This window comes from Anser anser, assembly GCF_964211835.1.
Source record: "Anser anser genome assembly, chromosome: 1".
Lineage (NCBI taxonomy): Eukaryota > Metazoa > Chordata > Aves > Anseriformes > Anatidae > Anser > Anser anser.
Window position 1 is genome coordinate 112,065,096 of NC_139720.1, and position 21,974 is coordinate 112,087,069.

At 47.4% G+C, this 21,974-nt stretch overlaps 1 protein-coding gene across 11 annotated transcripts in view; it reads right to left on the reverse strand.

Annotated features, from left to right (window-relative positions):
- The window catches only part of TIAM1 (TIAM Rac1 associated GEF 1), a 176,173-nt gene that overhangs the window by 68,443 nt on the left and 85,756 nt on the right, over positions 1-21,974 (reverse strand). For 6 of the 11 annotated variants that reach the window (XM_083822182.1, XM_083822207.1, XM_083822183.1 and 3 more), the window contains one exon: positions 13,399-14,378. In XM_083822182.1, the coding sequence (XP_083678308.1) occupies positions 13,399-14,367 (969 nt within the window). In that variant the 5' untranslated portion in view covers positions 14,368-14,378. Of the gene's footprint in view, positions 1-13,398; positions 14,379-18,084; positions 18,241-19,439; positions 19,619-19,720; positions 19,930-21,974 lie in introns of those variants that run through there. The other 5 variants (XM_083822203.1, XM_083822205.1, XM_083822206.1 and 2 more) reach the window with 4 other exon arrangements.

A 21,974-nucleotide genomic window follows, 5' to 3' on the forward strand; every position in this document is an offset into this window, starting at 1 on the left:
GATTGTCTTAAGCAACAAAGGAAACGACACAACTGAATTTGGGTTTCGAAAGGCTGTGCACAGGTGGCTTAGCTTGCCCCATGCAACACGGCTTTTGCCCAAAAGGGGACTTTAAGGGACCTTGTAACAGTTCAGTAGCCAAGGGACAAGCAGCCCAGACTGAGAACAGCGGCCTAACTACTACCATCTCAGCACCCAATGGCATTTGTGGCAGCTTTTGAAGGAGGACGAATAAAGGCCAAGACCTGTAGGTGGAGACAAATATCCTGTGGTTGATATTTGGGAGAAGAGGGGCCCAGGGAAGAAAACGCAAAGAAGTGAGAAACAGCCAAAACAACAGGAATTTCAGCCTCCACCACTCCTACAAAAGAGGCTAGTGCTCAATTTACAAGTTAAAAACAAAACAAAACAAAATAGGGAGACTGCAAAGAGGTGGCAGATTGCATTATTTAACTTGAGAGAAAACAAACTTCTAGGTGTTGACTTGAGCAGCAGTCTTCTACAGATCCAAGTGCAGCTCTGCAGAAACCAAGAAATCCTCCACCAAACTCTGAAATCTTTCTCCTGTGGAGCAAGAGCTGGATGAGGAAACTTCAGGGAGAGGGGAGGGGTGTTTCTGAATTTGACTAACTTATACGGCACTAATTTGTAACGGATGGGCTAGTTCTTTATAAACACTACCTCTCCAGGGAGACCTGGAGTCCAGCTGGAAGAATAACCACTTCCTTTCCCCACTCAATGAGCACAGTTATCCTAGTCAATCTGGTTATTTAATGCAACACATAGAGATAGACAAGCTGTTCTGGACAGGCCAATATTCCTCTACTCCCACTGCATGTGAATGAGTTGAGCAGGGCTTCCCGTAAGCGCAGTCATCTGCCCGTACAGAGCAGTTTTCACAAACAGGCATTTTTTCCTGCTGTTCCAATACACTTGTTTTTTGGAAGCCAATTATCTTCCCATTTCTTGCAGCACTGCAAACGAGGGATATTTGGAGAGGGAAACGGGTGCTGCTCAGAAACCAAAGTTTACAAAACACTGCCACGAGTGAATTTTTGCACCCCCATTGCAAAAAGCTGGATGGTGCAACTTCCGATGACAGCACTCCATATGAGACCCCGGAGGTGAGGAGCCAGGACTGGCACGGGTGCTCTACACCCATACACCTCGAGCAATGCCCCCTCTGCCAGCACTGCTACATCGGTGTAACGACAGAGCGCCAAAGAACTGATCCAGATGCCCCACACTTACTGGGATAGTTAGTCAGATAAAATGACTGGCTTTTGCATTTATTTTCTGGAACCTTTTTCTCTGATATTTTTTGAAAGGGAAAATGTGCGTCACTCATATAGCATAAACAAGTTTGCATGCTGCAGGGAACGGTATGTAACTGTGGCAACAAACATTATTTGAGGTTTTTGAGATTTTTATTTTAGGTAAATGACTTAATAAATATACAATCTGTCTCGTAGTTATTGTATCCGTGTGGTAGAAAAAGTACAGAGTTGATTCCAAAATTTCATCCAATGTAACTTTTAGGAAGCATATCTCATGCTTTAACTAACATTACTTGGTTTAAAGAAATAATGAGGCACTAAAACAGACCACCAACACCACCAACCTAGAGGAGACAGGACTTGTAATACTGCTCACCAATGCATGAACAAAACTTTGTTGATGATCTTTAGCAGATACAGTTAATTTTCTCCAAAGCAGAAGTGTACCCAGAGGTGTTTAAGCAGAGATCTGCAATGCAGGCTCTCAAGATTCCTTGAGCCCAGCATGACACAGCCTTCTTGGGTAACCTTGATGAGACACGGCGTTCATCGCCTCAGTTTCCCTGTCCGTAAATGGGAACTATCGTCAGTAACTGATGCAAGGGCATAACAGCCTATTATTTGTAGAAAAAATGTGAGGATGGAAAACTCAGAGTGAATGTTTACGTTCATAAGCTTAAATTTTAGCACATATTGCAAAAAGCTTTATGATTGTTATCATAATGAAAGCAATATGTTGGATGTGTCGAAAGATATTTTCAGCCTAATGCTGCAGTCCTGCCCCTAATCTTCCTGTGCTTGCTGCACTCCCCTTTCCCCTCTGAAATATCCTGTTATCAAAGATTTCTAGCCATCTGATTCAAGCCCTTTGGTGGGAGGAGGGTCTGGCTACACAGAGGTCAGCAGAATGGTTCAAAACTTACAGCCTGCTAATATTGTTCGTGCTCATGAATTATGAAATGCAGCATTCACTGAGATTAGCACTTTAGGAAGTCTGCTGTATGAGATGATTGGTCTACGGGTTAGTAGGGTTAAGAGCATTCATTACACAGGTCTTTGACTTCTGAGTTCCTGCTGTAATGTCAGCTAGTTCTCATCAGAGGCTATGAAAAGCTCTCAAGGAGCAGTTTGCATCTGCTGTGGCCGTCTCGCAGTGCTGTAATCTGCACACTGAAGGGCATTCAATTAGGAGTTCAGCAGAAAGTACAGAGGTTCAGTATTGTGCCGCTGCAGAAACGTGCTGAGGCTGAATGGATAACACTCCCCAGACTAGCAACAAACCATAGCAGGGTTTGACCAACACCTCACTGGGGGCACACGATTATTCCCCCAAACTTTCCAACGAGGATGCCTGAAGTTGAGCACCCAGCTTGCACCGTCAGCAGCACGGCGCCCTGCCTACGAGACTGATGTGGGTACAGGCCCCAAGCTTTGGGGTTCAGCCTTCCGTACCTCTTGACATGGCCACCGGGCCACTGCCCAGACGCAAAGCAAGCGTTGTGTAACCTCGACGAGACCTATTTAAAAATTACTCACGCTTCCTGCTCAGCGTCTCAAGGAGCCCCGCGGGCGATGTCCACGTCTCCTCCGAGGAAGACTTATTACTGTTCCAGGTCCATGATGGGATGTGCCACAGAGGCTTGCTAACGAAAGAGGCATTTCACTCCTAGACAGAAGGAGTTCCCAGGTGAAGCTTCCCGAGGCTGACAGTTAGCTACAGCCACGGCTCAGCCTTCACTGCTCACCTCCCTGGCTCCTGCCCAGGCTCTCCACTATGCCCCGGCAGGATGCAGACTGGCGTGTGCCAGGCACATCACAGGGGCTGGGAGACAGACGAAGATGGCAGAATGCACATTTATGAAGCCTGGAGTTTCGGACATTATACACAGAATATAACAAATCGCCAGCAAATTACCCTGGACTTATAATAGCTATCATCGAGGGGTTCCGTTTCATTTCACTCGTTAAAAAAAATATATATTATTCAACTCCATGTAAGATTCAGGATACTGGATCCGACATTTTGCACCTCAGCAGAGACCTTGTGTTTCATATTTTCAGCCTGGCAAACAGCTGTTTCCACACAGAGGAATACTTTTGCCCAGAGAGACTATCACACGAACCAAATGCAAGAGTGGAACTAAAATCTGTGCTGCCCTGCTTAGCCTTCCCACTGCTGTTTACCTAGCTTTGGGCCTGGGAGGGCAAGAGGGCAAAGCAAGGGGGAGGTGGAAATCATTAAATTGGTCACACGAAGTAGAAAACATGCAGCAAAGAACAGAAAGTGTATTTCCTCCGAGACAGAGAGATCTGGGAAGTTGTGGGAACAGCAGCTCCTGGGATTCTGCAAACAGAACAGGTCTCAGTCCACGAAGACGATAAACTGAATAAACAGGGGCTTTGTCCCTTTCATATAAGATGGCTCTATGGGAAGCGGGGAGAAAGTAGCATAAAGACCCCTGGCTGAAGTAGGGAACTAAACAGGATCCTGTGACTGCGCTGCCCTGTGCAAGTGCCTCAACGGGGAGGCAGTAAGCACTAACACAGCTTCCACCAGGATCCTGCAACCCTGCAGCAGGTGAAGATGATGGAGCAGTGGTACCACTTCTCACAGACAGTGCTCTCATACTGCATGTAAATGTCCCAAGCCTAAGAAAGAGGTTCAGCAGACAGTAACTGAGGGAAAGAGAAGGAAAAGGTGGATGCCCTACGCCAGGAGATACACCACAGAATTAAGAACCAGAGACAGACTGAATGCTGTCATTGTTACTGACAGTGCAACGAGGTCCAGCAAAAAGGCTACGTGCCAGAACAGCCAAAAGAGCCCTAATAGCATTCGAGCCTAATGAAGTGGAAATATCACAGCCCCATCAAATGCAGAGAACAATTTAACTGATAAATCAATTGGGTAAAACATCAGTGAAAATATGAGCAATGCTTATATGTTTTTTTCTCACACTGGGTTTCACGCAAAGCAAGCTACTGGGGAAGAAAACCGTAACATAAGCTACACCAAGCTAATGTAGCTGGTGCTCTACCTCTCTACTTCCTGCACACCCATGCGATGAGTACCTCTGCTTGTCCATTATGGTCACATTTGTTAAAAAAATCTTGCTAGATTTAGAAGATATTAAAAAAAAAAAAACACTCTGATTTAGGGAAAAAAAAATATCTACTTTCATCAAGCAGGGACTGGGAGAAAAGTTTTGGGGAGGGTTCCAAGAGTCTTTGTACCCTCTTTGAAGACATTTGGTAGTGGCCTCAGCTAGCAACAGCTAGCAAGAGAGCCCTGGGTGGGATAAGCCTTGCCCAGCTCTCTGGCTGACGACTGGACACATGCAGAGAGTGCTTACAGTAGCTAGGCACTTACCAAGCTTCCCACCACCAGCACTGTGACATACACTATTAATATGGTTTTGTGAATCACTTTCTCCTGCTTAACTGGCACCAGATCCACGGACACTTTAGGCACATTGGACTGATTTAGTGGGAAGACTCTTACAACATTAATATAAAGAGTTCCTGATGTGGATAATAATTCCTTCTAAATTACCCATTAGATTGAAAGTACTGGTTAGTAAAAGGCGACTGATTTTCTTGGAAGGGGCTCCCTCCAAGAGGACACAAATTGTCTGTTCCCCGTCCTGTTTAGCAACAGAGCAATGAGGTGTTGACATTCAGCAGCATCCTGAAATTGCACATAACCTGTCTGGTTGCTGGTTATGCAAGCACCACCGAATGCATTTAAAATAGAATGGGTAAGCAACCTGATGGTTTGCATGCTTTTATGTGCCTGGTGTCTCTTTGAAGCTCCTATAGAGAAGAAGATTGTCCTGATACTGCCTTTCCTTTCTTTTCAGTGCTAACTCTACCATCATTTGTTGGTTAAGGTGTTCGGTTACGGTACAATTTGTTCCAAATCAAAATGAATTTCTTTCCCCAGACTTACTTGAACACCTGGTAATAAATACACTAGAAGACTTATCTGTCTTGAAAAGAGTCAAAACATTACACGAAGCAGAGAGAAATCATAAATTTCATTGAAAGCTGAGAGGGAGAGATGGTTTTAAAGCTGCCGTGGAGAAACACAGAAGCGACTCCAAAGCTTGTTCTGTCTGGAGGAACACCATTCTGCAGGCTGCTGCAAACTCACTGTATCGTGTCCACTAATTCACTGTAACTCTGGCGGATTATAATGACTGCTAATGCAGTAACGAACAAAAGAGAAAGACAGTCTTCCTTGGAAAGACAGAGATGGTACTGGGTGCCAGGCACCCAGCAGATACTCGGATATAGGAAGGGGGTGTGCATCCAATCTATCAAGCATCTGTCAACCCCATTTCCTTTGCAGGCAGCTCTGACTGATATATGGCCATCACCTCAGTATTACACGTGGCTCCGTGGCTCCACGTCAAGCTATTGCATTAGCTTGGTGCCTCCAACACGGGGGCTGAGAACATTTTTGGTTCACTGACCTCCCAGGTATTTTCCAGTTGACATGGAACAACTTTACCCTTCTCTCTGAGGTACTCTGCAGAGCTCTTCACCGACTCAGGACAACACTGTGGCATCAGTCTGCAACCTGCCCGTAACTGCAGGGGGAGTTTTACATCCCTAAAAGCTAAAGTACTGGGGACAGGGAAGGGGGAGGATGTTTTCATTTTACTTTTTAATAACATGAGAGAAATCCAAGCCTGTGAGATAATGCGCAGTTAAAGGACAGCAGACCCCTTAGCAGGAAACGGCACGAAGCACTACCACGGGACCTGAGCAAAACAGCTTTTGCCTGGCTTTAGCACTGACTATTATAAAGTAGTTAATACCATGAATGAGAATCAAGCCATAATACAGCAAAGCCTCTTGCAGTGTGGTCCCTGCACGCAAAACCTTGCAGCGCAGCTCTTAGACACCTGCGCGGGTTCGGGGTGGAAGCCCGCCTTCCACCACCCCGCAGTGGGAGGAAGTCTCACAGTTCTTGAGCATCGCAGTGCTTAATCCCTCTGTTCCCAAATGCTGTGCTGAGGACCCCCCAAAACTTACCTTGCTTTCATCCCAGTGGACCACCCAGATGAAGAAAGTTTCTGGAGGAATTGCACTAACCGTAAACTAATGCAAGCAGCCTAACCGTGCTCAAGTTAAATAAATGGCCACATGCCTAGCCAAAATCCTCGAAGTAAAATACAGGGTTAGGTTACTTTTTGTTCACTCGGTGCCAAGAAGAGGCAGTTCTCTCTGAGAAATGCAGCAGAGGGGGGAGAAGTGGGAAAGAGGGAAAGCTGCTAGAACAGCAACTTGAAATCAAAGCCTATCATCCAGGAGGTGTTCACCTGAGCAGCCAAGTAACTGAAGGGAGCAGGGAAATGTCTGCCACCTGGGATGACAACCAGTCACAGGATCGCATGCTGGAGCACTCTGAAAAGAAACGTTTCAATGGAGCACTTCACTGGAAAGGATCACTGCTGCAAATTGCATCCATCTAAGTAAGCACAGCCCAGCAAACAGGCAGCTGGGGCAACCTGTCTGTGATTTTCGAGTGGAAAGTACTCGAAACTAAAAACATGCAGAATATATAGTTTTACAGAGAGTACAATTACAGCCAGTGGTACAAGCACTTCAAATGTTTAAATGACAAATTCCCCCTGTTTAAAAAAGACGACTGAATGGAGCTGGATCAGATATCAGGACTGCTAATTTGCTTTCCATTGGCTCCAGACCAAGAGCCAAGAAAGAAAAACAAATTAAGATCTTCGAAAGAGTATCAAAATATTTGCCAACAGAGACCGTAACACTCATTTTCACATGCTCTTTTCCTTGACAATACCAGGGCAGAGTTGCGTGCTCCGAAGGGAGTGCCTGCTGTTTGCTTTAAAATCTCCTGAACAGGCAATACCTGCTCTAACCTCATCCATCTGGGAACGGCAGGGCAGCTCTGAAGCCTTCTATTCAAGCTTTCCTCCGCACTCAAGCTGAAGGCGCTTCCAGTTAGCCAGGCTATAAAGGGCCCGTTTGGTGGAGCCAAATGGCTCTGGTCATGCAGAGGCACTGAGAACTCCAGCACGGGCTGCTGCGTGCCCCACGCTGGGATCAGCCGGACCAGCAGTGTGGATCACAAGCTGTCTGTGCTGGCATGAACTTGGGCTGCCTCCAGAAGCAGGGGATACCCCTTTCCCCTCCAGCCCTAATCGCACCCCTTCCCTTGAGCTGGTGCCCTGTGGCTGGCAGCTGAGAACGGGGATGCTGGCTGTTCGTCAGGGGGCTCGGCAGAGTTACTGGCCGCCTGGTGGTGGGATTCAGCCCCTAAATCACCTGATCCAGACCGTCCGACTCGAGGACCTCTGGCTTTTTGGGATTTGGAGGGGTGCTCAGGCTGTATTTGAGACCTCATTTCCACAACCTCAGCCTGGAAAGCACTACGGGACCGCACAAACAGCGGCTGGAAACAGCAAGACGCAGGCTGCAACAGAGAAACAGTAACATCTTACTTTTAGGCACTTATTAAACGGCGTGTTGTTAATTATAATTTAATGATACATGACTTTACCACAGTCTGACTGTCTGTCTTTGACTCCATCTGGAGTCAAATGACTAAGATTAAATTATTTGGGTCAATCTGATTAAGAATCATATTTACATTGAAAATAGTTGTCTTTTCCAAACTCCAGACTGAAACGTACAGAATTACTTTAATTGGAGCAGAGCTGCTGGAGATACTCTGTTTGGAAAAGTGATGACCAAGGAGGGCTATAACAGGAGGCTGTAAGGTCACTAATGTTATGCAGAGAGCGAACAGGATGCGGGGGAAGCCAAAAGCAGAAAATGATTTCAAAAAAGAGAAGTCATGGGGGACAGGTCAATCTGACAGTCTTGGATGCATTCCTCACTCAGGAAGCCTCAAATTGCTCATTTTCTGGGATCAGGAAGAATGCCCTCAAGGAAAGTTCACTCTGTACTCTCCCACTTTCTTTCCTTCCCTTTCTGAGCACTTGGTGTTTGGGGAACGAGATATAGGGCTGGACAGAGCTTGACCCAGTGTGGTCCTTTTACATTTTGAGGCTACACCCTCCGTGCCACAAAACCATTTGTGAAGAAGTTTTACACAACTTACACAGAAAAGTATCAGCTCTCTGGAGTTCAGCCATCCTGCAGAATGCAATGAAACACTATAACCTGTTATAAAATTCCCTGAGATGGTAAAAAAGAAAAAATCAACTGGAAAGATACCCTGAATTATTTTTAGATTGGTTTCTATGTCCTGATCTAATTCCCACAAAAGCCTTGTTTTCATCCCCTGCATATTCTGCAAAACTTTTTATACAGATTTTTTTTAAGGCTTGATATCCCAAGTTCCTCCAGGTTACCTACTGAGGCCTAAAAATAGTAAGAAAAATGAAAATCTTTAAAAGGGGGGATTTAGTGCACCAAGGACATAATCGGGCTGGCACTGAAAAGCTCGCAGTTTCCAAGTCAGAAAGGAAGCTTGTTCCCTCTCCCCCTCTCCAGCTCACAACAAATGCTGGACCGAAGACACGGTAAAGAACATTTGCTTTCCCTGCAGAGTTGAAGAACATCTTGCTGGTCCTTCTCAAATGTTATGTGAAAAACCTGGACTGCACCGTGGTACTGCTGATGTTGCAGTTGAGCTTTGCATAGGAGATCACAGGCTGGGCTCTAAAGCTCAGTGAGGAACAAGCCACCAGAGAGGACAAAGGCCAGCCTTCTTGGGCATAAAGTGGTCCAGCAAGCAGAAATGCTTTGGCCATCAGGTTTGTTTGGATTTTAGTGCACACAGAAGACACACTATGCTCTAAAGGCAGCTTGTAAAACACCATCACTCCCACCAAAAAAGACTGTCTACCTGTAGCTTCAGACCTACTACGGTCTTCTCCTAACAGGTCAACTGCAAAGCAAATATCAGTGCTGAAAGACTATGGAGGTCTCAGGCTTTGGTCGTAACTGCCACCAAAAGATGCCTTCACCTGGCTGTACTCACAGCAAAGTTTAAAATGTTGAAAGAATGTTATGCCCTATGTAAGGCTGGATACCCCCATTCAATGGTCAAGAGAAAAGAGCAGTCAGAAATTGTCCACAGAGGGGAACGTGGGATAAGTAGGTGGCACGATGGGCTTGGAAGTGGCACCAAACCTTATCTCAAGGTTTCCCTTCCCCTAATTCCCCTAACAAGACTTTAACTGGGGCTCTTAACAGGAGGGGAGCATGAGGTTACATTTCTCTCTGAACATCCTCCAGAAGGAGGAGGGAGTCTCCAGCAGGCAGATGTTTAGCTGCAAGCAGGACACAACCGAGCCATTTCACAAAAAATCTGGATCCCAACGAGCAGACTGTAGGATCCCGGGGATCTCACAACCCACAGCCAGAACAAGCTGTATCCAACAGGAGTTTGTCTCCCTTCAAGCAAAAACGGGTGAAAATGTCAGCCAATTAAGCTGTTTCCACCTACATCACATCAGCTCCAAAAGCCAAGCAGGATCCCAGCAGAGCTCTACGGGAAGTCTCGCTTCAGCAGATCTGAACCCTGAATGTTAAAATGTTACGAAAAACAGAGCTGCGTGGGTGCCCCAAAGCCACTCTGTGAATATTAATCGCTCGCGCACATTGAATATAATCGTCTCTCCAGCATTAAAAGGCTTTCCTTCTCAATTAGTGGAAAGTGACTCCCACAGCTCAATTTAAGGTTTAAATTTGGAAGGAAGAAATTTTCTTTTTTCTTTTTTTTTCCCTCCTTCAATGTAAACCATGTACTTGTAAAGAACTGATGGATAAGGCATTATACCAACATATGTACAGCTCTGACTTACAGCACCTCCTTTCAGTGATGCAGTCAAGGGTTTGCCTTCCAGCAGCACTGGTCAGCACTCCACAGAATTTAGAAGCTACTGATAACTGTTACACAACATTTAGCTGTTAGAGAAAATGCGATGATGTACATACAGCTGAACGGGCACGTAACATTGGATGGATTCAGGAATCACACACTGCTGTGGTATCAGACTCACCCTGTGCTCGGTGTCTTCTGCTCTCATTGGACCTCGTTGGCACCTCCCAAAAGGTACCTACAAGTTGCCATCAGGACCTTCTAGCACGTCTAGCACCAGGGCAGGTTAGACTGAAAAATCATGCAATTATCCCACCTAGGACTTTCCAAAAACTGGGAAAAAAAAAAACCACTGGCAATTACAAACCTAAATTCTTGTGAGGTTGGGCAACAGTGACCAGGCTATAAACCACCAACCTGGCTACGAGGCTCAATTAAGTGACTTTGAACAAGGGAGCTACCTCCGCACTTTTAAATAACACAGGAGCAATGACAGGTCACTGGCCTGGAGGCCAAGATGAAGAACTGACTGTCCACAACATATTGCATTTGGCCCTGGGTCACCTTTGTGCGGTGCCCTTCTGGCCCTAAAAACATACCTATTATTTTGTGGGGTGTGGGGTGGCGGGAGGCAGTTCAAAATGCTGGAAATAACGTGAAAGTTTTGCCTCAGTCCACTGAATTGTTTTTATAGCACAAAATGTTTTACAGCACAAGGATGCATATGGGAGGTTCTGGGACAATGCTCAAAGGGGGCATCAAAAGCGTGAAGCTCATTGAGGAAGTGTTGGAAGACCGGGAAGGGCAGAGAGAGACAAAATTCCCCGAGCTGTGCCCAAGTACCAGCTGGCACAGTCAGGCCATCAGATCTATGCCTCAGCTTTCCACCTGTACGCTGGGGGAGCCTTCACCCTCTTCACACCAGTGGTGGCACGTAAAGATGAGCGAAGTGCCAAGATGTTTTCGGGCTGGGGACCTGGTACAAGGACAGGTTGGTGGTTTCCCTCCTCTCACCCTATCCAAAGCCAAAGCCACTTAATCAGGTTCACCAAGGAACTCGTCCTTTGATTTTGTGTGCAAATTTGGACTTCCTTTTCACTCTGTTTATCAAACATGTAATGACAGTCATTTCCCTGTGCTCGCTAAAGGCAGGCTTGGGCTAACATGACTTCACTGCTGACAAGTATCTTATACTTACTGTATGCTGCTAGGATTAAAGACTTGGAAGGAATTTGGACCTTTGCAAAGCTTTAATTTTGTTGATTTTATTTGTGGTAATGACCACTGCCGAGACTCCTTACAGCCACCGTCTCCGGGCTCAGGAGCTGCACCTAGAGAAACCAGCCCACAAAGTGATTTCCCTGGGTACAGCTGAGACCTCACAAAACGGCATGCAAATTCCAGACTTTCACTAAATGCCTCAGAGGAATCTTCTTAATGGCAGGAAAGACACCAAGAAGAAAAATAAATGTTTCACTATACACAAGCGACACCGCTCTCTTTTTCTCAAACACACTTGAAAGAGGGCTGGAGGCAGCAGTTGCACCCAGCAATCTTCCTGAAAGCTGTTACGTTCAGGGCTTCCAAACAACATCTTCCTTTTGTTGTTTTTCTCCTCCTGCTTTTTATCCTGCGCTGCCTTGATGGAGCACCAAAGGGCTTCTGCGCTCACGCTGTTAAAAATACCTCCAAAAAACAAAGAGCTGATTTGGAAGTACAAAGCTGCTGTTGTGGGACACTGCGGCATCTGTTTCGGCATGTTGTCTTTATATTTAGAAGCAGCCTATCTCCGCAGATCAAGCGCAGCCGGTAAGTCACTCAGCAGCCCCTTCCCAGCAGCTCTCACAAGTCGCTGCCAGCCGACGTCCCCCCTCCAGCTGCTGGGGGGCTCCCCTCGCCCTCCCGCAGCCCTCCGCACCTCCGCTGCCGCCCGCCCGACTCCCTGCATCTCTGGCGCTGGTGTCCTGCCAAAAGCTCAGCCCGGCGGCGGGACGCGAGCCTGCCGGCCTCCGACCTCGATGCAACGTGCTGCTTTTTCCTTTTCTGGGTCACGGTGTGTACGCCGCGCGGCATCTGTACGAGAACGTGCCATAAAATCCGGGGAAGCCAGCGAAGCGTGCGATCCAGCGCACAGCTCTGACCCGTCGGTGCCCCCCAGCCGTGTTTCTGAGCAGATGCCCGCAGCTAGAAAATAGTTGACGTGAAAAATGCCACAGCCAGCCTCTGCCATGAGGCAGCCGGACCGCTGCTCCGAGGAGGCTCAGCAAGCAAGCCAAACGCACTCAAAACGAGTGCAATATTCCTGCAAAGCGGCTGCTCCACGTGACTTGTACAGGTGGACGGGATTTGCAACCTTTTTTCCCAACCCCTCTAAGAGCAGTCTGACACTTGGTGTAAGCAGAATTGCTGCGTGCAGCACCAGGCAGCGCTGTGTAACTCGACCAGGCAGAACACAGCCAAGAAAAGCAGGGCAAAACACAATACAGACCCCACAGCAGCCGTCAGAGTTAAAGGTCAGAGGAATGGTATTTGGAGGGCAGGAGGGGCAGCAGATAGAGGAGCTCAGCTCGGCTCTGTGCTGCCTGTTAATGGATGAAGGCTGTGATGTCCTCCCCGCCTAGGAGAAGCAGCATCTTCTCCATACACCCCCTCTCATTTTTCAGTCTATAGCGGGTAAGCACAGCAGCTTGCAGGACTGGCAGCCTCCTCTAAGGGGACAGCAATGTTTCTGGGTGATGCTTTGCACAGATGAGAACACCGGGTAACGAGAAGAGTGAAATTTCAGCTCAGTGAGCGTTTATGGTGGAAGGGGGGAGAAATGCTCACAGGTTTCTCCTTCGCTTCCATCCCTGAGAGCTGAAGAGTGCATGCGTGCGTGCACGAAGGGGGGGGAGACAGGGTAGGGAGGGCACAGAGAGGAGAAACAACGCGTGCGAGCTCCACGAGTAGTGTGATCGGTTTTGGCAGCTACTCTGAAAAAAAAAAAGGCACCGTCAGCGCTGTAAAACACACAGGAAAATCTTCAGTGGCAAATGCAGATTTATCTTCTCCAGAGACTGCACAGAGTGCAAAAGGCCCATGCAGAGTTGCAGAGAAGGAACGGAGCGCTGACGTGATCGAGCCACCTCCTGAAACTGGTTCAGCTCCCTCCTGGACACAGTCCCCTCTGTTGCCCCTTCCTGGAAAGGGGGTGTTGGATGAAAACAGAGCCTGGAAGAGCCCTTACCTACAGAAACAGCTTAGCAAATGCCGCACGCTTCCACATCACAGAGAACAGAAGAGCCTTACCTGAGTAGTTTTCGCCCTCCTGCCTTGCATGCTGTTACTATGGCTGATCTGCGGGTTGGTGGCCCCTTCGGAAAGGCAGTGGGACTTCCTGCAGGGCAGCGTGTTGTAATTGCTGTAGGAGGGCGCATCTTCGGCAGCGCCCGACGCCATCTTATGGCCGCCGATATCCGGGATGTCGGACACCAAATTCCGGCAGTACCCTCCGAAGGCATTGCGTGGGCCTCCGTTTATGGCCACACTTGGGGTTTTGGGGGAGTACAGGTCGCTCATGGAGTTGGCACGCTGGCAGGCGACCAGCTGCTGGGGGCTGCCACCAGCCTCCGTCCCCCGGGCCGCCTCGCCGTCCTTCTCTTCGGCCAGGCCCAGGATTTCCTCGTTGCTCGTCAAATGCTCCTGGCTGAGGTCAGAAAGCGAAAACTCCAGGCTGTCCTCGCGCCAGATATCGGCCGATTTGGAGCGCTTCTTCTTGAAGCTGGCCGTCTCCATGAAGCCCGTCCCGTTGGCCGCGTAGCGGTGCGGCCTGCCGTCGCTCTCGGCCAGGAAGGGCGGCTCCTCCCCGTAGAGCCGGCTCTCCTCCGAGTCGGGCATGCTCTGGACGGAGGCCGCGGTGAGGACGGTGCTGCTGTCCACGCTGGGCGTAACGGAGGAGTCGGTGTGGTAGGAGACGGGCCGCAGGCCCATGTCCACGCGGTCCACCCAGATGGGGCTCCCAAAGTCCTCGAGGTTGGCCTCCTGGGCGAAGGGCTCCAGACCGTTCTCCGCCAGCGACTGGGGGATGCTGGGGGTGCTGCTGGAGCGGGTGCTCACTTCGGAGTTCCTGTGGATGATTTTTCCAGAAGAAGCGTGCCGGGTCCGGCGAGAAGCTTTGTTGGAGAGGCGGAGCGAGCGCGAGGTGTGCTTGCGGCCCAGGCTGGCGTGCTTGTCTCCGTAGAAGGCGTGCTCTACGTTTTGGCTTTCCGCGTTTCCCATGGCTTCACAGTCTGCAAGGAGAAAGATCGGGGACCGTTACAGTAAGCAAGGCTTGCTTTAACGGTGGTAACTAATTCAACAGAATTAACTAAGGGAGCTAGCAACCATACCAGCAAACTTACAGATACAAATCAGATAAATCAGTACATAGAGAAAAGGCAGACCATTGAACAAGGAGTGTAGTAGAGGGAAAGAATAAACCTTGAAGACTGGTCTAAACTAGAGCCAGTTTATCAGAAAGTACACTATCAAACTCAGCTTTGCACACATTCACTTGATTATTGATATCAGCTAACCCTCCACAATTCTAGCCAATGCTACAAATTCAAAAAATCAACATGCAGATAAACAGTCGTGGTTATCTGCATGTAACGAGATGCCAAAAAGTAGATGGTTCTATGTCTTTATCTGAGATTTCGCTTTTTTTTTTGCTAGGAACCACGAGCTGAAGCACCAAATAGCAAAGTACAAATTCAACTGTTCGGTAGCAAGGTAATAATAGGTTTGATTTCTGGAACAAAAAACAGTGCAACATTAATCAGGTACAGAGAGCCCCACACAAGAAAGCTGTATTATGAAAAATACATTAGCATGAGTGACTCAGACTACACAAAAATAACCTTTCCTTCCTACTCACTCTGAAGCAGATAGCTAGATCTAAGCGCTTTGATCTCGTGAAGAGAAAACTGAGCTGGAACATAGGGACTGGGTTTCTGTCCCCATCTCTGTAACTAGCCTCCTGAATTATTAAGTTGTGCGTGTCCCTCCGCAAAACGGGTTTCCCGTCTAGCAGCTGGGAGTCAGGATCTGGATTCAACCTTGGAAAACACTTTGAGATCTGTGATCTCACTCAACAAATGTCAGAAATATTTTTTTGAGTAGTATTGACTCCTTCTGGCCGAAGAGCAAGAAGAAGAGCAAGAAAGGTAAATGTTAAAAGTACATGGCTGTTCAAAATTACACAGGAGAGATCCTGAATTACACACAAGACAATTATATCTAGACAAATAGTCCATTAATCTTTAAGAGAAAATCTAGGACAAAGCTCCCTCATTTTGAGATATTTCTATTAGTCTTGGTTGAAAAAAGAACGCCTTCCTGACAGTAATCTGGAGTCTTCAATTTCTTGGGGCAGTTTCTTCTCCTTTAACAGGACGCGCCAATGGGTATTGAGCCAGATGCTCAGAGAGTGAACGTGATGGCGTATTCTCCCTCGCTATCTAAATATACAAGATCACTACTGCACAGAACTGAATTAGCCCTACATAAATTACACAGAAAGCGATGAATCGACCGCGTTAAACGTAGGCACAGCAGTTGTGCCGTAGGCTGCTCTGGACACATATGGTGGAACTGAACTTCTACAGTAACGTTTCTGAAAACAGTCAGAGGACACCACCACTCAACTCTTCTGCCCAGCTAAGTAGGTCATGTCTGAGGCTAAAAAGCTGCTCGATGCTAGAGCAACAGGCACCTCCAGCAATATCTGGACATTTCTGTATCTATAGTAAATACACTCACGTGCCAAGTAAACTATACCAGGAAATACCCTATGTCTACTGAAATTAATGGCTGAACTCCCATTGACTGTCATGAGACGTGGTTATCATGAATTGTTTAGAAAAATAAATGTGCTGAACAGAGGGCAGGTTTTAATCTAAAAAAAAAAAAATGACAGCATTATAAATCCCTTGGTAGGGTTTATTATTCCTTAAAAGCTCCAGTTCTTTGATATGGACTGGACAGAAAAACAAACGTCAGCTAGCTTTTACTTCTAAAACACTTTCAAGCACAAAAACTGCATTTTGTCTTCCACACAGATGTCTAATGCCAGACCTCAACACTCCCCCTCTTGCAAAATAAACCCTCTTGGGGTAATGCTTTTAGCTGCTTTGATTCCAAAATTCTTGCTAACCCTACTTTCTTTTGACAGGCTTTCCACCGGCTGCAAAGCACATCAGAGCATGCAGTCATTTCCCCCCTGTCTCCAGCCATGCAACCATCACTTCAGTATCTATTTAAGGAGAAACAGCACTTTTAAAAGTTCTCTCGAAACCATGAAAGATTAAAGAGTGGCTCTTTACCTCCAGAGACAGAGCTGCAGAAGGGCGGGAGTATCCCTAGCGCACCGCACAGCCCGGCACACTTGCTGATGAAAACATGGGGCTACAGAAGGCAGCACTGTGCCTCCACCTCAGTGTAGCATCTGTGCAGAGGGGGCAAAATTTAACCAAACCAAAAAGCAGCAGCACCAAAGCCTCCTTGTGAAGGAAAGGAACAGCAGCTCCGGCTGTGTCCCCAGTGAGAAAAGACTTTCCTGGAAGGAGGGAAGTCTTTCCTCCGCAGACGACTGCAGGAATGTTTACTGAGCAGTTTCACACAATGAGAAGTATCTGCTAGATACTGGTGAGAGAAGTGTCAGACTTCAAAGTAAATAGCTGTCCCTTTTTAATTCGGTGTATCGGCGCTTCAGGTGAGGATGCCTTTGCAAATCCCGCAGACGGCTATCTATCCGGGCGATTAGCCCAGAGCTCGCTCCTGCACCCAGGGAGGACAATTTCAGAGGCCTTACTGCGATCCCACCGACTTGCCCAGCAATACACAATACACTGCAGGTGTGCACATACCCATAAGTGCCAACGGGTCGGGCCAAGGGTGCCTGAGACAAACAGTTCCCCGTGGGAGGGACCCCCCTCCTCCCTTCTTGCCCCCATTCGTGCCACCCCGCCACATTTCCCACTGCGCATTTCCACCAGTCATCCCGATCCAATTCAGGCATTCATTGGATCATGCAGCCGCGTTCACTAAAACAGCAGAAAACAAACTAAGAAGAAGAAAAAAAAAAAAGCTCTTTTTTAGTTTATTTTGCTGGGATTGAGTGGAATTCACGGGTGCAAGTGCCAGCACAAGAAAGCCTACATTTGGGACACGGTGAGGATGGAGCAGCGTGGCTGGAGGGTGACATGGGGGCTAGGGAAGAGGGGACAGAGAGATGCAGGGAGCAGCATTTCCCCATTCCTGACAGCAGCAAGATGCTCGTTCAGCGCACGCAGACGTGGGAAGGCAGCCCTGAAGCAGACAGTGCCCTCAGCTAGCAGGAGCAGGCGCTGGGCAGGGGAGGGGAGCCCCAGCCTTCCCCTCCCAGGGGCAGCAGCAGACACCCTGGGGCAGAAATGTCTCCAACTGCTCCAGCTCCAACTGCCAGATGCTGCCCGTCTACAGCTTAACTGAATTTAGCACACTCAATGAAAAAAATCTGTATCAAATTAAGAAAATGAGTAATGTTAATGGGAGTTGCATGCGAACGCTGATAGGACAAAGGCTCCCCTTGTTAGCTCACCCACCTGAATCCAAAGGTGACCATTAAAGACCTATCAAGGTACCTACAGGATACCACATAAATCAAGTATGACATGTCTTGATGCTTTAAACAGGTCTGTCAAGCACGGCCAAGGATTGCGACGTGTCAGAAATCTGTTCTGAATTATTCTCCAAAGCCAGCAGAGATTAGTGTGTACAGACCATGTATCACAAGCAGAACCAGTTGGAAATTTTTCAGCAGAAAATGTTGATTCATCAAAACCCAAACTTTTTGTGGGAATAGACCGGTTTTGATGAAAGGCTTCTCTGCTCCAAGAGGGAGAAATCTGAAAACCGAAGCAAGGAGGCAGGCACGTCTCCTGGAAGAGGCACCAGCTCAGTGACTCAGTTGCTTACCAAAAACGTGGAAGACCAAGATTCGTATCTGCAACCCAAGTCAAGCAAATGAGGGGTTGCAACTTGTTCCTCCACATCCTCAAGAGGCAGCCTCTGACCATCAAGCTATCAGCTGCTCTGGGAAATGGCTCCCTCTCCCAGAAGATCTGCTCCTTCCTAGTTCAGAGCAGGAAGAAAGTCAAAGTCATGGAAATCTTCACGGGGCCAGGAAAGTCACTTTTTAGCCAGCTTACACATCAATAAACAGTAATGATTTTTTTTTTTTTTTTAAAAACAAAGACTTAACTGTGCTATCAACATTAGGGTATCAGCAGGGAGAACACAAATCCTGCAGCAAAGCTTTGGACAAAACAATGCTCCCTATATCAACTACTACTCTAAATAGACAGGTTGAACTTTAGCTGAACTGCTGAGTTTTTGCTGGATGAGTCATACAAAATGGTTACGGATTAAGACGATCATGTTCTAGATGACCACTGATGATGGTCCCATCTAAGAATCTAATTTTCTTTGAAAACTCCAATTTTTCCTTTATCTTCCCTTCCCCCTGATATTAAGTATTTCTTAAAGCAATCACAAACCCAAGATATTAATTTCAAGTAAACCCAAGGTAGTAACTCTCAAACTTCTAAAAAGTTAGGCCTTTAGACTCCAGAAGAAAATGTGACATATATTAACTTTCAACCAAATTTGAAGCACCTCGCAAGACAACAGATTGCAAATTTAAATTTAGATTCTAGTGGGAGGCCCTGGTGACAAATCTGTATTTTTCTCCTGGAGTGGAGCTTGAAGGCTGTGAGAACCAGAACAATGATTAAATCCACAGTGAGCAATGATTCTACAGAAATAAACTTTTGCGCAAATCTGCCAGCCAACAACAAAGATTTTTACTGAAGTCACAAGAACCGCATAGAAAAATGTACAAGCCTAATAACCAAGTGCGAATATACACATTTTATTGTAATTAAAATGTGCTTTTTTCAAAAGGGGAAGAGGGAGACTGAAATTCCACAGCAAGCCTCTGAGTTTCTCAGAAACTCCAGCAGTATATTTAATTGTTTTCAAATAAGAACCTTTTAACCAGCCATTTCTTTTTTTGTAAGCCACTCTCACATATGTTAAAGCACGGGATGGACTCCAAAAAGGCCCTGCAGGCAATTCAAATAAGAGGAGGAGAGAAGAGAGAGGGAGGAAGGGATGTCATCAGTAGCTGCTTGATAGCAATTCAAATGCCTTTGTATTGCTAAATGGGTGTAACCATAAACCACATGCAGCTTATCCAATTTTTCCCCCTCCCACGAACCATTATACAAACACAGCAAACTCCTCAAGAAAATATACGGACACACATGTACCTTCCAAGGCAATACTGGTATCCAGCGCAACCTTCCCCAAGAGAACTGTGGCATTTAGAGGTATAGAATTGCAAATGATACCAAAATGAACAGTTACTGGGATTGCAGAAGCTGTCAGCACCTGCCACTCAGCGCCTCCATTACTCTCTCGTCAGAGTCTATGACTATATGCCAAAAACCTGGGGAGAAAGAGGGGAGAAAAAAACAGAATCAGACAAAGGGTTAGCAGGAACAGCTATAAAGGAGGACATATTCTGCCAAGTCCTGTTATCATCACTTACCTAAGAAACACTGTTCGATACAGCATGCAAATGCTGTTTTTAAATTTGAATTACGCAATCTGAGGGGAGCAGAATGACCGAAAATCCCAATCAAATGCCTTGAGCCCAGGCTGCAGAAGGCACGGAGCTCTCCTTCCCGCCACTTTCTGCAATAAAAGTCCCTACAGAAATTAATGTGCCCCTGCTGGGGACAGTCTGTCTCATGCAGGAGCAGAAAAGGTCAGGTCAGAGCACACACCTGTGTCTGCTGCTGCGGCAGGAGTCCGAAAAAAGCCACTCAAAAAGGCACCCTCCGACAGACACGGGTTTGACTGCTCGCAGCAATGAGGAAGCAAGCCGGCCGGGGAGGGGGGGGGGCCCGAAACTGAGAAACCTCAGACGAAATGTCTCTGTGCAGACAGTCTAATTTATGAAAAGGGTAGTAATCCGAGCAGTGATTTAATTAACATTTTTCAAGGACGAATCAGAGGCGTACGGCGGAGCACTGACATGCGTTTTTGTGCACGGTGAAAGGCTCGTGGGGTTAATTGCGCTCCCGAAAGCGCGGCTACAAGAGGCAAGTTGGTGCCCACCGAGGCCTCAGACAAGCCACAGGCTACACACACGCACTCGCACGGGTACCGAATCCCAACACTTTTATTTTTGGCACCACTGGGAAGGGGCCTGGCGAGCAGCCACGTGAGGCCTAGTCCCGGGAGACACCACATGCCACGGGCCCACCTGAGCACGGGGTGCCCGAGGCACACCGCTGCCTCTCCACAGCCCAGCGACAGCGGCGAAACAGCAACAAAACACTGCAAGCCCGGTTTTACGAGTTAAAAATACTTCCAAAAGTCTCAGGGGACAAAAAGCAGTGGACGAGATTACTAATGCCTGTCACGTTATTAGAGCTGTTTGGTGGGGAAACTGTGATCCCCACTTGGCTGGGTGCTCAAAAGAAATGAGAGTCACCGGCTCCTTTCTAAATTAAAAACCTTCTCATTTTCTTTTTCCTCCTTCATGTTCCTCTCTCTGTTCCCCACCTCCCCCTCTCCCCCCAAGCTGTTGGTTGAGATCTGAAAAGCAGTTCATGAATTGCTCAGGAGCTGGCAGAAATTAATAAAATGAAGCTCATTTATATTGAAATGGACTCATTACCATGCCAGCTGCCAATAGTTTACAAGACTGGAATCTTGCTGACAAACAAGGTCCTGCAGGCGAGAGGCTTTCCACCTGCACCCACCGCATGATGGATAACCCTGCGAAGTGCATTCCTCACCTCCGGAGGAATAGGAATTGTGATAATCTTTTCTTCAGATGTCTGCTCCGGCCACGGAAAACTTGTCCAAAAGTAGAAAAAAACAGATGCGGCCGAGCATTATCAGGCTTTCCAACGTGAAGTGGTTTTTGAGGAGTTTGTAATCCAGTCAGAAAGATCTGCTCCAGGCCAAAGCGAACTCTGGTCGTTTGTGCAAGAAAGCAACCGCAATGTCACCCGCCTCACACACTGCCCACACTCCTCCAATATAAATTGTTCTCTGTACTCCCCCGGTACACCAAAGTTTAAACGAAACGACTCATTTGCTAAAAAGGTGAAAAGATCCAAAGTGGATGTTTACAACTGGAAGCTGGATTATCCAAATTCTCACTCAGCTCTAGTACATCTGAAGGGCTGGCAACATCCTTTGCCACGAATAGATGAGTACTCCTGCACACATGGTTCCTCCAGAAGAAAAGGATTTATCATTACCCACGGACTCATTTCTGAAAAGGTTTGTTCCTATTAACTTTTACAGCTTGGAGAGAATTTCCCAAATGAAATCAAGCTGCACTTTTCAAGGAGAACATCAGTTTTTCCTACTTCTCCTTGTCTGCCATTAAAATGCACCTCACCGCCACACATCCCAGCTCACCCCAACAGCCCCAGTTGTGCCACAGCAGAAACTTTGGACGCCCTTCAGTGCCAAAGTCTCAGACGAGGACTTCCCTCCAACAGGGCAATGATCAGAGGAAAGTCCTTGTGGCAAAAGGGGATGTTCGTGCTCTTCCATCAGGAGGAAAGAGGGCAGTGAAGGGAACAAAGGGGCTTGCTCTGGTTGCTTCCTGGCACAGAGCCCGTGCCCATGCAGGATGCATTTGCTCCAGGTGTCGCCGGACACTTGCTGTACTAGTGGAGCCTGACCTGAAGAGGCAGGAGCCGACTGCACGTTCAGACCACCAGTAACGTGCCAGCCACTGTTCTCAGGGCTGATGGACGGCTGTAAACATTCACACA